Source organism: Cuculus canorus, chromosome 16, assembly GCF_017976375.1.
Source record: "Cuculus canorus isolate bCucCan1 chromosome 16, bCucCan1.pri, whole genome shotgun sequence".
NCBI lineage: Eukaryota > Metazoa > Chordata > Aves > Cuculiformes > Cuculidae > Cuculus > Cuculus canorus.
This window is the reverse complement of record NC_071416.1, coordinates 12,910,425-12,926,734: the sequence shown is the minus strand read 5'-3', so window position 1 is coordinate 12,926,734 and position 16,310 is coordinate 12,910,425. Positions and strand designations below refer to the sequence as shown.

Sequence of the window (16,310 nt, the reverse complement as noted above, 5' to 3'; positions counted from 1 at the left end):
CCCAGGTGTCAAGGCAGCCAGGAGGGGGGGAACTGAGGTGATGCAGACGCTGAGACCCCCAAGCTGGGGTTGTTCAGGTGATGCAGGCACTAGAATCCCCGGCTCCGAGCCCCCCGGGGTGGGGGCAGTTGGGGCAGGGCGGTGCAAGTGGTGCAGGCATCGAGACCCCCAAGCAGGGGTTATTCGCGTGATGGAGGCACCAAAGGTGTCAGGCAGCCAGGGAGGGTGGGGGGTTCAGCTGATGCAAGCACTGAGACCCCCGGCCCCGAGGTGTTGGGCGGCCGAATGGGTGAGAGGTTTCAGGTGACGCAGGCATGGAACCCCGCGGGGTGTCAAGGCAGCTGGGAAGGGGGAGTTCCAGGAGATGCAGGTGCCAATACCCCCTGCCTTGACGGCTCCGATGTGTCAGGCAGCCGGGGTAGGGGAGGGTCAGGTTGGGCAGGGCCCAGGACCCCCAAGGAGGGGTTGTTCAAGTGGTGCGGGCGCCAGAATCCCCGGCTCCGAAACTCTCGAGGTGTCAGGCAGCCGGGGAGGGTGCAGGGGTTCGGCTGATGCAGGCTCTGAGCCCCCCAAGGTGTTCTGCAGGTGAGGGAGGGTGGAGGTGTTCGTTTGATCCAGGCTCTGAGCCCCCCCCAAGGAGGGGTTGTTTGGGTGATGCAGGCACCAAAGCCCCCGAGGTGTCAGGCAGCCGGGAAGGGGGTTCAGCTGGTGCAGCACTGACAGTTGACACCCCCTTGACACCCCTGGTCCTGAGGTGTTTGCAGCTGGGGCAGGGGCTCAGCCCGGGGCCTCTGGGCAGCCCTTCCTGGCTCTTCCCTTTTATTGTTCTAATATGACAAGCCGTTTGGATAAATTAATTGTCAGTGCTTGCCTGCATGAAAATCCATCCTTTAAAGAACAGTCTTGAATGGCTTTGGATTTTTCCTCGTGTTGAAATTCCCGTCTTGTAGCCTGACAGATAGCACTGCTGTAATACAATATTCTGGGATTACAAATAAGCATTCAGCAAGTTTATTTATGCTACTGGAGTCAGAGGTGCTTTATAGCTTCGTTTAACTATCTGGCAAATAGGCTTTTTTAAAATACAGTGATTTATTGGCTTCTGGTAATAATGATACTCCTTCAAAAAGCTTACATGTACATTTTCAAAGGTAGGGGAAGTCTTTACCTGTTTTTATTAGGGAATATATTAGAAGTAATAATAAAAAGTGGGTTTATCAAAAAGCGTGGTAAAAAACACTGGCTGGAATGAATGTATCTTTGTTGCAAGCTGAAGTATTTGCATGTTGTTATGGCAGCAGTATCAAATGTGCTTAAGAGGGAAACTACTGTTGTTTTAACATTCTTTATATTAAGTATGATTAGATGAAAATCAGCTCTTGTTTTGAATAATACTGCTTTCACCAAGGAAGCCAGTCTAAACTCTGGTGGACAAAAAGTGGGGCCTTAATTGGTGCTGAAGAGACAGAATTGTCATTGGGGGTTGGTTTTTTTCCCTACTTCATTGCAGGTGGGTACAGACCCAGCCAAACTCTGTTTTTTGTTGAAATAAATATACCTTGTCAGGCTGCCTGTCCTTCAGTTGAAGTTCTCAGCTAGATAACGAGTAACCGTTGAAGTTAAATCAACTAACCGTATAGATTTTGGTTGCCAGACCTTTAGCCAATAACGTTTGCTCCTTACAACACAAAATGCTGCTTGACTAACTGCAGCTAACAAATGGCTTAGTTTAAACGTATGCTTAAATATTAATGTTCAAACAGTCTTAATGCTATGGCTGGCATACATGTGCCTTGGCAATAAATCCTGTCTTACAGTCCTTCCTAACACGCAGTGCTGACTGCTGTCCTTCATTCAGGAAGGGCCAATTTGAAGCATTCATGAATTCTGCTCTCAGCATTTCTTGTCCTGCTGGTTTTGTGATGGCATGTTGCCTGGTAATACGACAGTAATGATTTTCTCACCTTTGCAAATAAGTTTCATTTATTTCCAGAGCGTTGCTCTGCAGCGTAAGAGTAGATGTGAACTGGCAGAGGTCAGTGGTGCTGCTGACTGGTACCGTTGTTCTTCCTCGCTGGTGTGCACTGAAAGATCTGATGCTTAACGTAGGGCAGCAGTGTCAGTGAGGTAGGACTGTAAACCAAGTTCCACAAAGGCTGGAAATGGGTAAAGGTCTTGGTCAAAACGCAGGCGGGTAGAAAAAGAAAATAGCTCTGGTGCTGTGAAAGTGCTCTCTATAGCTCTTAATTATAAAATCTAGAAGGATGTATGATGTTTTAAAAAAGATGTGGGGAGTAAGATACTGAAGTGAGGATTTCTATAATGTGTTCCAGTCGCTGCGGGGTTGCAGGCATCTCTCTGTTAGGCAGCACTTTCACTTGTAATGGGAACACCTCTTTTAAAAAGCTTCTGCAGCCTCTTGGTTTGCAGTGCATCTTAGAAATTCATTTGGCTCTCTGTTTCAAAATACCGTGTTTGTGACTTGTTTGCAAAAATATCAAAGGAGTTTTTCGTGCTAGAATTTTTTTTCACAGCATGTGAACATGAGCAAGGGTTGTCTTTCCTCCTTGCTGCACATCTCCTACACCATAGCACACACGCTCCAAAATAGCATCAGCGTGTGCTGGGCTGAAATGCAGCTGTGAATAGTGGGAGGCACGACGCGCTCCTCTGCCCACCCCTACGGGGTTGGAGGTGCCTGTTTCTGTGCCCTGGTCTTTGATGCTGTCTGAAATAAGAGCTTTACTGTCTTGCCAGTGACTTCTTTTTCTTCTTGGTTGGTGTTAGACTACGTGAGAAAGCATTGAACCAATGCTGTATTGTTCAGACTTCATCTGTAATAAATGGTGAAAAGACAGTTGTTATACATGACAACCTTTATGTTTGTTTCCTTTTTCCTGGTAGGAGATAACATCCAACAGTCTGCCAAGGATTAGTTAGATTGAAATGTTCAAGAGCCCAACATTAGGAAGTATGAAACTTAAATTTACATGCGGATATGGAATTCTGGCCCCTTTTGGTGTGTTTTGATCCTGTTGTAGATTGTGCCACAGTGGTGCTACAGGGCTCTGCCTCGTGCCCCACACGGGGTGGCTCCCCAGGGGGATGAATGTGCCTATCTGGAATAGAGATCATTTGCTTGGGTTTAGTTCGAATAGAAGTTATTTCAGAGCTTGGCTGGGTTTGAGGATGTTTGAAGCACTAGTGCGTTCCTTGCAATGCAGGGTGTCAGGGGAGTGGTGTTTCGTAGGGGGGGACACAGCCAGAGGTGGCATAGGCTGGGGTACATTTCAGCAGAGGGTTTGGAGGTTTGCTACAGGTTAGGCTGGACTTATGACTCAGCACTCTGGCAGTGCTCCCCAAGTGGCAAACAACCGTACTGCCCAGCACAGGAGGAATTCCTCCCCAAACCCTGCAAGTTCCTGCCAGTGGGAAATGCTGTTTCCTGTTCCCGCTGTGTGATTTTGCACCTGCACGTATGCAATGTCAACGTGGAGCTTTGCTTTCTGCAAAACGTACGGTGCTAAAACAGCAAAGCCAACACTCTCCAGCCCTGATAGTTCTGATTCAGCCCTGAGGCTGAGACCTGAGGTCTCACAGTGTTGTTCCCAAGCTGTCGCCTGCCTCTGGCTCTAGCGAGTCCCCTGGGTGCATCAGAGCTGCGGTCCAAGGCGTGGCTCTGCTCCTATGTATGTGTTTAGTCCAACAATATCTGCAGCGCTGCAAGAGAAGTGTTTCGTTATTTAGCCACGGTCCCGTGCAGCTTGTATAACCTGCGTTACTGTGGTTAAGTGGCTGCCGCTCCCAAATAAGATGGTTTGAGCTCCGCCAGGTCAGTCTGTTTAAACTATGGTCAGATCTGTGCATTGCAGTGTAGATGTGCAAAAAAATGCCTCTATCGAGGTGAACATCTCGTTCTGATCAGACATCAGGCTGAGCCTCTTCAGTCCAACAGTTCGGTAATGTCAGGGACATGGGATCAGTCTCTACTGAACCTGCAGTTGTCGAGTCTCGGAAGAAAGGTTAAAGGACTTAGTTGGACATTGGCACTAAACTATGTAATTCCATCTCCATCCCTGTCGTGATCTGTCTGTAATGACTGAAGCACTCTTGCAGTGAGAGTATTCGGAGGGATTTGACTCTGCTTATTCTGTTCTGTATTGAATAAATAGGGATTTCTAGTCATTGCCACTGGAAAAGGCTGTGTTTAGGAATGTAAAATACTGACAGTGTTGTGAGAAGTTGCCGATTTAGTATAATTAATCTGCATCTTTTAAGCTGAAAATTTACATGCTGTTTTCTTCACACTATTAGAGTCCTCCTGGTATTCACAGCATAATGGCAGTCAGTACTAGGATTTCTTTACTGTTTGAAGTATCTACTTTTCTGCAGGAAAATGTACCAGTCCATGCCTCCCTTTGTCTAGCGTGTTTCCTAGTAAAATTGCTGCATTAGATACAAGTAAACCTTCACAACTCTCTACATGTTTGAATTAGATTATCAAGTTATACACTTAAAAGGAGGACATAGTATTTAAATAACAGGCTTCCTAAATCTGCACAAACCTAAGCATGTAGCCCAACTATCCAACAAAATTACTTATTTTTTGGTGACACTTAAATATTTGCAGTTCATGTTGTTCTCTCTGTTGTTGCAACTTGTCTAAAGTCAAAGCTTATTCTAATTATTAAGTGTTCATTATAGACTTGCTGCATCTTACTGAATTATTGTAATTTCACGTGCACCATTAGTTTTATAATTCATCCCTTTCTGTAGACTTTTAAATTCACTTTAGAAGAACGGGATTTGGAGGAGGAGAACTGGAGACAAAAGCAAGATGCATTGTGTGTGTCTTGTGACACATCTCATTTTTTGAAAGGTGGAATAAATTGAAGATAGTGCTTCTGTGACGTGATGCGAATGGCTCCGCTGGGAGAGGAGAGAGGAATTGCATGTGTAGAGGCTAACAGAAATTTGTAACTCTGACTAGGATGGTTACAAAGCCAAATAACAATTAGTTGAGATGTATAAAGCAGTCGAGGAGGTCTAGCTGCATTTTCTGTTAAATTTAATCAATGTATTTATGTCTCCCAAGACTATTCCCAAAAATCTTACAGTCTGCTTCAAGGCATTGGTCAGTGGGATTTATGGGTTAAGTGCTTTTGAGTAATTTTGTACTGCCTAGATTTTAAGAATTGCAGTTGAAGTAATAAGCATTAATGGGATCAAAGTGTTACTATTTCAAGGGAGGTCCTGATGCAGTGATGAAATCAGCATGAACAACTGCTGTTTGCAGTTACTTCTCTTCTGTGGAGTCTTACGGCTTTAATGTGATCAACAGCTTGCTTTTATTGCGAGGGATAGGACACATACATTCGTTTCTTTATGTTCCTTGAGAATCTCTTGTTTGTGCACCGTTTTCAGCGCACTTCAAGCTATGAACCATTGCAAAGAGAGGTGAAAAACTAAGTTTGTTACTTAAGACTCATGAGAGTGGTGGACTGGCACCTGTCTGATTTGGTTGAAGGGATGTCTCTGCTATTCATCACTTCAGAAAAAGTCTGATAAATTATATTGAAAATACACTCGTAAACATAAGGTAAGGGGGGATATCCTCAGTCCTAGGAGCACGGCTGTCACGCCAAAATGAAGACAGATAGTGTATCATAGTGGGTGCAGGTTCACACAGGTGCTTAACAGTAAATTGTATTTACCAGCTGCTGCCCTGCCTGCCATGTGCTGGATCTTACCACCCGTGAAAGAGGGATATGGAGTAGAAATTTGCACAGGAGTTTTGGATAGTCTCTTCTTAGAAATGGAATTACTGCCTTTTTTCCCTCACCTCACAGGTTTTATAAATTAAAAACTTATCAGTAGTCATGCAGTGTTCTGTTTTACAATAGATTAGCTACCTTTGAATACAAGGCTGTATTTTGTTTAATTGGTCTCTAATTTGGAATGAAGATTGTAAAACTTAGAGTACAAACCTTTAAATAGATTACCTGATCTGTTTTGAAACTCGACTGGAAAAAAGGCATCACCACCATAGTGGATGATCAAACTTTATGAGCTAAGGTCAGCTTACATCTATGAACCAACAGTTTTAAAAGAAGCTTAATTTGTTGTATGCACCCAGCTCTGGAAGCTATCCATCACATCAAAGGAGTTTTGAATCAAATAAGAAACTTCTACATGTGCTGTAATGCTATTTTTTTTTAAGTTTTTTTTTTTTTTTAGGAAACTGAGTGACTGAGGGTTTGTCTTGTTTCTTGCTTTTTGAGTGCCTCTAAACATAGCATTCTGCCGAGCTAGAGACAATGCAGGAGTCAAATGACCCTTGCTAATTCTGCCCACATCTTGCAGTCACACTCATTTTCTACTATCTTGTTACCATATTGGACTTATGTTTGTTCCCTGCAGGGAACAACTAATAACTACTGAATGCATTTCATAGTTGGTACAACAACAGCCTTTTCACTTCTTCTGTCAGTGTAGTTGGTTGGCTTTGAAAGCTTTGTTCATGATATTTGCAACAGTTTTGTTTATGGTAACAGCTGTTGTTTCAGACTTAAATTTAATATTTGTATTTGTAGTGATTGTGATCTTTAACATTTCCACTGTGCTCCTGCAAGCCGTTTTTTTTTCCTCCAATTAAATGCCTGCTAATTTCAGTGAGAATCTGGTTAGGTGAGGAACTGTTTCCCAGTTAGACCCCTTTCCTGTCAGAATTGAGGACTGACACTGGTGTGACAGTTCTGCCACAAGTAACATGGAAGCTTCCTTTCATTGTCTTCCCATCTGATGACCCTAGGCAGAAAGAAAGCCTATTTTACATATGTGTATCAATATTTAAATACCAGTTTATGTAAATGAGGGGCCACTCCTGCCAAGTCTCCTCCTCTGGTGTTTGACCCAGTATTTATTTAATACATAAATCTGTTCATAACATGCTTTGTAGACTGATGTGGCTGTAGAGACGTATAGGATGTTTCTCAATGTGTCTGGGATGTTGTTGACTGTAAAACTTGGCCTGCTAGGCAACCTTTCCTGCAGAGGGATTTGTGTCCTCAGCCTGGAACAGCTGTTACAATCTTGCTGTCATTGAAGATGTACGCAAAGTGAATCACCATTGCCATGTTTAATTCAGTGTGGGACTAAAATGCACACGGATTGAAGTGATTGAGCGTTTACACTAGCAAGACAATCCAGACTGAGAGTTGGCTAAGTCTGTCCTTTCTGAAATGTGGCTGTTCTGAAAATTGCTCACTTCAACTGTAATTCTTCTGGCCCCAAAAACATCTGTACACACTGGGTACTGCTGCTGCTTGCAGTGCTTTATCCCACCTTATTAAAAATACTTTATGAAAATAATCTCTTTACTAAACTACTTTAGCGTCTGGTTCTCTGAGCTGAAAACGAAGTCACTCATACCGTGGTGTTATGGATTAAAGATTTTATCGTTCTAAATTTAATCCTGTTTTCTTGGTTGGTTACCATGAGAGGTGGAAAAAATAGAGAAGGGGGAGGTTTGCCTGGTGATCCAGTTACAATGCAAATTATAAAATCCTGTAGGTGTGCTGCTGACTATGGAGCCAAATCTTATGTTTTCACGAACAGTTTTAAAGACCTAATTCAAGTTAGTTGTGCTTGTAGAAGGCATGGCAAATGACTGTAATTCTTCAATAAAAAAAAAAATTGCACTGCTTTGTTTTTCCCATGACTGCTCCTTTTCATCTAACCAGTTATTTCATCCTCACTAGTGCTTCTAATGTTTCTCACAAGCGGGAGTCCAGCCCTCCTGGTGCAGGTTCACATTTGGCTGCTGTTGCCTGTTTACGTTTGCAACTGCTGCTTCTTGTGATATGTGAATTAACGATATATTTTGCATCTTCGCAAAATATTTGTGTGCATAATTTCCTCTGGTTTACAGTGTCTTCTTTTGTCACATTCCTACATTTATGCCTAACTAGGAGAAAGGGAGTAATGGCAGTAGGATTTTTTTATTCATTTTTTTTTAATGGCTGGTTTTACCCTGTGCTTACTGCATCATACGGTGTTGCAGATAATGCTTAGAGGAGCTTAAGTTTGGAGAATGCAACTTCACATTTCTACCTGATTCTATACCTGATGGTATAAGCTGTCAGGTTTTTATTTCCTTATTAAATCGTCTCACTGCCTCTGACTAAATTTCTGATTTGGTTTTGGATTGGTGGGTTGGGTTTGTTTTTTTTCTTTGATTCCGAAAGCATAGTTAAAAGGCTAGTTTTCAAGTGGTTCCAAGGATTGTATCTTGCTAAATTCAGTATTCCTTCCTTATTTGTAGCTATAATTAGCTTCTTACTGCCGATTTAACTTTTTTTTTTAACGTACTGGAAAAGCAGCTACTGATTGTGCATCGCAGAATCTCTAATTTTGCTCATTTCTTCTGGTATTTGCATTTTATGCATAGTTTTGTACTTAAAATGTTTGCTCAGTTGCTATTTAAGTTACACATCAAATTTGTCTATTTGAGGGATATATATATGAGCATAAAATTAGAGTAGTTAGGTTGCTCCTTCCCTACTATTTTAGTGTGTTTCTGAAATGGAAATTAGTGGTGAAATTAGACCATGAAAAATTACTTTACAAGACTACAAGAAAAAGCATAGTTTGGGGTGATGATTAAAATCACAGTGCTTCTTTTAGGGAGATGCTTTACACTGGCTTCAGTCTTTAGCCCTGTTTTTGCCAGGGAAGCTTGCCCATCAGGCCATCATCACGCTGCGCTCTGCTCTCTGCTGCTGCATCGTCGCTTCTCCCTGTCAATGCCCACCCAGCGACCCGCATGAATGAGGCTCTGGCCACATGGAATAAGTAGGTGTCTTATTATGAGTAGGTCTTGCTATGTCGTGCTTATTGAAGGAGATGTAGCAACTATTCCACTATGAAAAGAGAGTATGCCACTATGAGCTGTTTTCATACCTGGAAAGAGTTGGTACATGTGATATTTGGGAGTGGAACGAACAAAGAAATAGGATATACTTGGCATTTGGTTCTAAAAGGATGTGAAAACACAGTTGAAATAGAGATACACCTCTAAAAGCTAGCCAGCTCTACTATCAGTCTCTTGTTTATGCAATTGTCTGTAGAAAACTGCTTTAAGTTTAGGATGTAGAGAAAACGTTTCATATTGTGCAATTTTGTGGCTGAATATTGCTTTAAGTAATGTTTGGGTCTAATAAAACTCTGAAGTGCTCAGTTGGAAAAAGCAAATCTCACTGGTACCAAAATTACTTGAAGGACATGTTCTTACATTCCTCTCGGCAATCTTACGTGTGGCCTAACAGTTCCTACAACTGTGAAGTCAAACTGTTAATGATCCTCTGAGGAATCAAAGGTGACAAAAATGGCATGCTAATGGATACCCTGAAATAGATACCTTCAGTCTCCTGTTTGTTTTTTCTTATTTTTTCCCCCCCATTAGGTGTGAGGCATACTGTGGCTAAAATAGTTTGTGCCAAGATAGGCCAGAGAAGGACACTGATTAATCCGTCCAAATGGGATAATTTACTGCCAACCTTGTTTTAACTTTGGCATCTGGATCATGTAGTTTCGCTGGGTTCTTAACATTGTCTTTTTTTAAAATATTACTCCACTGTGTCAGCTATTGCATGGGATGATTTGGATGGCACTTCTATTTTTGTAATAGGTTTTTCATCAAGGCTTCTACTGCTTGACACAGCAGGAGTGGAAATGACCACTTCCCTCCTGTCACTTTGCTTCAGGGGCTCTTTCAGGTGAGGACAGTCAGTAAGAGTAAAGAAATTGATTCCACAGAGTGGGGTTTTCTAACTATCTGTATTTTTAGTCAGAGATGACTTTGAAAGGTGTGTGGCTGGTTTACATGAGGACTAAGAGAAACCTAATCTTTTCTTAAAAATAATTGCCTAATTTGAGGTTGTTGGGTCCTCTGTGTGAGTTACTTGTGAAATCAGATGTTTATGCAACACACGCACTTCTTGCTTCTCATTCTTCAACTTCTTTGATTTCTAAAGTTGAGGATGCTCCCTTAATTATGAATGTCTCCAGAGCCAGATGATGATGATGATTAAAACTTGGCTTACAGTACTTTTAAAAACACTAATCCTCACAAGATGCTCTGTAATTAGATAAGTATTCTCATGACTTCACGGCGAGGAGAACTGTAAGGGTCCAAACCTGCTTCTGTTTTGGAGTTGCTATTGACTCTTAAGGCTCTTAATAGCAGAACATCAAGCCCTGAAGTGATTTGTCTGAAGACAAGTAAGATGGTGGGAGAGTTTGATTGGATCTTGGGTGTTCTTGATTCACTGGCACCTGGCTGATAGCTCAAGATACCTTGCTTGACATTTCAGCATTTTTCATTTTGGTATTTATCTTCAAAGGTCATCATCTTAATCTATAACATTAAAAAGAAGTGTGTAGTAAGTCAAGTTCTACACCTGTTATTGAGCCCTCTTGCTCATTGCTAGTGTTTTCATGTTGTCTCTCTCTCTAATGCTGATAGACTCCCTGCCCAAAAGTGACATGGGAGAAGTTGTAGAACTAAAATGAAATCACTTGTTACTGTCAGAGGCATAGTAAAGGAGCTGAGACACCACTCGGATATGATGATAAGAGAAGCTGTAAGTAGAAAGGTTGAAATGGTCAGATGGAGATGTAGCTTTGTTCTTGGGGGTGGTTTTTTTTTTTTTTGTCAGTGATGCTCACACTTAAGACTCTGTGTGTAGGTTCATGTGTGCCAGAGCAGGACAAGGAACATCCCCCATGTGAGAGGCTGACCAAGCTGATGGGGAAATGCTTCATGCCTTGGGAGCAGGAGCCAGCGTGTAGTGTTTGATGGGGAAGGGAGCCTTAAGTGTCACATTTAGCCCCCAACGGTCTCTGCTCACACGTTCAGGGTCAATGTGGCTCTTTCACCAGGTGAGTTAAGTGTTTGTGTGACATCTGCTAGTCAGGGCACATCGCTGTGTAGGATTTGGGCTCTTGAGAACAGCCACAAAACAATTCTTTTCCTTTCTGCTGCTTTCCACCATCTCCCTTATTAAAGATTCCTTGGTTACCTTTCTGTGGCTGATTAATATGTCAGGTGATTAATGACTTTCATCTGACACATCGATGGGATTAAACCATGGTGAAATATGTCCTTCCCCTCCCATTGTTGCATTTTGCTGTTTTCCACAAGGGACGTACAAGAGGCGCTGTCTCCCTAGAACTTCTGCTTGTATTTCTGCCTGTTTCTAATTACCTTGCCTTCAGATATGTGTCTGTGGTGCCAAGCTGGAGTGGCGAAAGTTGTTTATTTAAAGCTGATGAAAGTGCATCTCAGACGTTCTAGATATAACACAGGCAACTTGATGAGAATTTATTCTTAGTCTTGTCGATCAGCGGTTACCAGTTTAAGATAACTATGGTTGTATCAATTGCTCCTGCAGTGCTTTTGCTCTGAAAAGCACCAGTTGACTAAATTTTTTTTTTTTTTTAATAGGGGATGCCTGGCTTTAAACAGACAAGAATTTGCATTAGGTTTAAGAACAAAAAAGTTAGGCATGTGCTGTAATTACTTCCAACTATGCCAACACTATGGGTTTGATTACAACGTGTATGCCTAGCTGGGCTAGCTTTAACCTACTAAATATGGGACCTTGTTGCCTTGATTTGGGAGAATGCTGTGCAGAAAGATGCAGCTTCCCTGATGCCAGTGTCTGAGGGCTGCTTGATCTGGCTGGAAACTGATTGTCCTTTTTCCTCATCCCCACTGCCCCCTCCCTCACTCCCTGTCTCATAAGTGGATTAATTTTCAGCCCTGGTAGCTCTCTTGCTCGGCTCTCAGTGCAGCCAGATCCTACCTCCCCTTTCAGCAGTGAGACAGACTGGTGCAGGAATAAAGCAGCCCAGGGACTGTGGCCCACCTAACGTGTTAGGTGTAGTTAATTATAAAGCTATAGTAGTATTTGCACTTAAGAATCTGCAGAGGACTGCACCCATATGGTTTGGGTGTTTCCTGCCCAAACCTGTGCCATTGAAGCACAAGTATCAGCAGAGGTACAGCTACCTTCTTTCAGATGCAAACTGTGCTACAGCAGTAGTCTTGCTGCTCTGAATATACACCTGTATGAGGATTGTTTGTTTTGGTTAAGGTGAGAATAATTGCATTAAGATTCGTTAAAAATGATGTAGCTGTATAACGTTGTTACTGTGAGTAGGGAGCAGCAAGAATCTTAAAGCAAGTGATGTGCTGATCAAAAAGTTATCAGCCTGGATTTGCTAGTACAATTATGGGCAATTTTTATTGCAATGAGAGTTATTTAAAATTTAAATGGAGTTGACATAATGTTCTTTTGACCTAATTCTCAAGCTTTTGTATTATTACTAAAATGATCTGGGATATTGTAATGCAGGGCCCTGCAGAATGGCATGCTTAGGAAAGATTGATACAGCACTGGTGTTTGAATAGGAAATGGAGCGTGGCAAATTCTGAGATAATGCAGTGATCTTCAGATGGGAAGGGTTGTGTGTGTAGCTCCTGGGTGGAAAGGCACAGCTGTAGTTTGAAACTAATCCCACTGAAAAGTGACCCTGCAAAAAACCATGATACCTCTTGCTGTTTGTTGTTGCATGAGTATAGGTGGCGATCTTTTCTGTTCTTTGAGTAGTACTGGTAGTTTACATATCACTAGATGCCGAGTTTGCATTAATATGAGTAAACTTTATTCTAATTGGTAGGAAAAAGTCATCAAGCTCTTGTGGAATATTCCAAACTTTCGCCGCCAAATTTGGTTTACTACATTCTTCCTTCTAGACAGCTCACTCCCATGACAACCCCATGTCAGATTGCATGTACAGACCCTGAGTTTCCCATAACTTTGTCCTTGGCAAATTAGTGGCATTTTTCTCCTGATCTTTAAAAACATAGGAGGAAAAATAGTTCCTTTTTGGCTTCTTTAATAAGTGTGAATTGTGATTAACCCTGCCTTAATATGTTTCACTTACCGAGAAATATGAAGAGCAATCAAAAATACATTAGTTTGTTTTGAATGTTATGAAATAAGTGTTGTGGTTTTTAAGAGTGTGGTTTCTGTTTAGGCACACAGTAAGTCTGTCTTCACTGCTGACTCTGCTTGTTTTTAACCCAAGTACCATCAAGGCACACCAGTAGTTGTGCTTACAGCCCAGCTTAGGAGTGTAGGCATTATCCAAGTGTCGCATATACTTGTATCGCCACTTGCAGTAAGGGCTAAAGAAATGTAGAGCATTTTATCTTTCTGTTGGTGTGATTCCAGAAGTCGTAATGCCTTGTGTTGAAAAATGAAGCTCCAGGGTAGATGTGTCTCATACAACTGTTCACAGCCAAGCCAACCTTACCTGCTTTGCACAAATATGGACATTAGAAAGCAAAGGTGTGTCTCCAATACAGAATTAGCTTGTGTTTTTCCTGGGATGAGTTCCCACACGTACCACAGCCTCCCTCAAAAATGTCTAACCTGAGCTGTAGTAATCACAACACGCTGTCACGGTTTCATGGCAGCCTGCATTGGCAGCCCATGGGCCTTGCTTTTAAAAGGCAGGCCAACCGAGCTGATAATATTTCACTGTCATGCCCTAATTACTCCCGAGTAATACTCAATTGTTTATTTCTTCTTTTATAGACTTCAAAACACTTATACTGACACTTTAACCCTGCATTTGTCTGTGTTTTGTTTTGCTGTGGGATCTTAACAGCAATGCCATAAGGGGAATGCTTGCACACAAGTTTGCTGAAGGCAGACATCAACCTTCTAGTACAGTTGTGCTGGCTGATGTACAAAACCTGTAATTTGGGGAAAATGCATCAAAATAAACTGTTTCGTGTTTAGCGGGCAGAAAAGAAGAGGAAATGTCAAGCAGACAAGAAGAAATGAATTTGGTCTGCTGACAGGTTTCATTGCCAAATAGTTTGGTATGATCTATGTTAGCACTAAATAACTCCATTTGGAAATTATTGTACACACAGAATTGTTGTCGTATTACTGTTACAAACAGCAGCTCTGTGCTGGGGCACACAAATCCGCATGCATTCATGGGTCAGCCAAGTAAAAACATGGTATTTCCCACAGGAAATCTGTCCCAGCGTGCAGACAAGTAAAACACTATTGAGGATACAGCTGCAGCTGTAGGGCTTTGTACAGACAACCCTCCCCCGATGCAGGAATCGCTCAAGCTGGGATTTTTTAGTAAAGACACATCCTTCATGCTTCGGCATCAAGTAATTTCTTCTGAAATGTTAGACTTCTCCCAGTTAGAGCTTTCTTGAAGATGTGCTACTGTCTTTATGCATCTAAATGTCTGCTGGATTTTTCTGATGGTTCAGCTTGTTTAACTTCTTTAACGACTCATGGATGCTTCTGTACAGTTGTTTTCTGTTAGACTCAGTCTCTGCATGCAGAAGAGAGAGAAAACTTGACAGCTGTGTTTCATTCTGTTTCACATCTCAGTGTTTCACCAGGCATCAGTTTAGAGAAATGTTGGTTGTGGGATCTGAAAATTCTATTGCTTCAATTTTTTTTGCTCTCAGGTTGTGTTGTAAATGGAAGCTGGCTTGTTCCAAGTGCAAGCAGGGGTGATGCTGCATTGTTGTCTTCTTGGGGGCAGGGTTGTGTGCATGATTGGTTTGGGGTTTTTTTTTTTCCTCTTCTAATTACATAAAACAAATTGGATGAAGGATAAAGGTTGCCAGACTGTGATACTTTTAAAATTGTATTAAATATCATCTTTGGAGACAAATTTGTGTGGTGAATTTGTAGAAAAGTAAGCAAACTTAAATTATTTTAAGCCAGCCATGATGCAGGAGGAGGGTAGTGGAATGTTATCTGCTAGTATTTTTATCATCATCATCAACCTGTTACAAATTTTAGGGCTGTCTGCAGGTAAATGTTGAATAGCTTTTGTTTAGTTGATTTGAAGACAGATGAAGATATTTAGGTATCAAATTAATTACTTTTATGCAAAAGACAGTTGATCAATGCGTGGTTATATTTCTTTTAATTTTACTTGTTTACTATCTGAGCAAGCACTGCAATTGTGTGCTACCTGTTTGATTTATCAGCTCTTTTAGAAAATCAGTAACTGCCTTTCCTCTGACCTAAGGGGTCAATGAGGTAGCAAGCCTGTGAGAAACTGATTTGGCTGGACTTGGTGTTGCTTTGCTAATATTTGCTCTCAGTGTCCAAGAATTTTCTTATTTCCATATGGTTATTTCCTGTCTTGGGCGCGGTTGGCTATTTTATGGAGATTTCTGCTGGTTTATCATTTCTAGTAGCCAAAATTATTTAGGAAACTAAAAAGTCTTGGTAGGAAAAGGGGATGCACCCTGAATGCTTATCTTGCTGGTTCTGGCATGGGATTTCTGAATGCCTGGTGGGATCCTCCCTGTGTGGAGGCACAGCTTGCGTATGCAGCTGGATCTGTAGCCACTTTGATATCATCCCCGTTCTAATTAATGTGCTGGATTCCCCTATTTATCATCTATAACACAGGTGCATATGGTATCTCTCCATAAGGCTGGGGTTACTGGGGTTCAGTAGTTAGAATGGAGTAGCTATCATACAGCAGAGAGTTTGGCACCACTTGAATGCCATGTTGTGTTGTTGGCACAATATATAAATTATTTCCCCCTCTTTGTTTTGCTATTAATGATCAACTTCAGCTGTTGCACTGGGAGTGTTGGAGCATGCTGGATGTCAGAATGCACAGAGGCCTCGCAGCATCCTCAGCTTTGTGTGCACCATTATCTGCACATGCCATAGATGGGGATTGAACATCCAATTACTTTATAAGATTTATGAACAGAGATTTAGAGCCTGCGTAGCCTCTGCTTGAAAGTATTTTCTGTGTGATTTTAAACTGCTTTTGCTTTCCTCCTCAGGTCCTTTCACAGATGTGGTCACTACAAACCTGAAACTCGGCAATCCTACAGACAGAAATGTGTGCTTCAAAGTTAAGACCACAGCACCACGTAGATACTGTGTAAGGCCTAACAGTGGAATTATCGATGCAGGAACATCAATTAATGTTTCTGGTAAGTCATTCAAGTGTTTTTTGGTGATTGAAAATAGCTTCTTCTAATCAATTATTTCTTGGAATGCTTTGCAATCTGGAAGTATTTTGTTGAGTGTTTGTAAAAGGCAGAGGTTATGATTTCATAGAGAAGTAGCCATTTTATATATTTTTTTACTTCGCTTGTTCCTCGTCTAGCAGTAAGAGATTTGGCTTTACTTCTTGTTTGGAGAGGGAGGGGAATGCATAAATTATTT

At 41.7% G+C, this 16,310-nt stretch overlaps 1 protein-coding gene across 2 annotated transcripts in view; it reads left to right on the top strand.

The window, feature by feature from the left end:
- VAPB (VAMP associated protein B and C) overlaps window positions 1-16,310 on the top strand; it is a 34,208-nt gene that overhangs the window by 844 nt on the left and 17,054 nt on the right. For both annotated transcript variants that reach the window (XM_054081568.1, XM_054081567.1), the window contains exon 2: window positions 15,923-16,075. In XM_054081568.1, coding sequence (XP_053937543.1) covers window positions 15,923-16,075 — 153 coding nt within the window. The remainder of the gene's footprint in view (window positions 1-15,922; window positions 16,076-16,310) is intronic.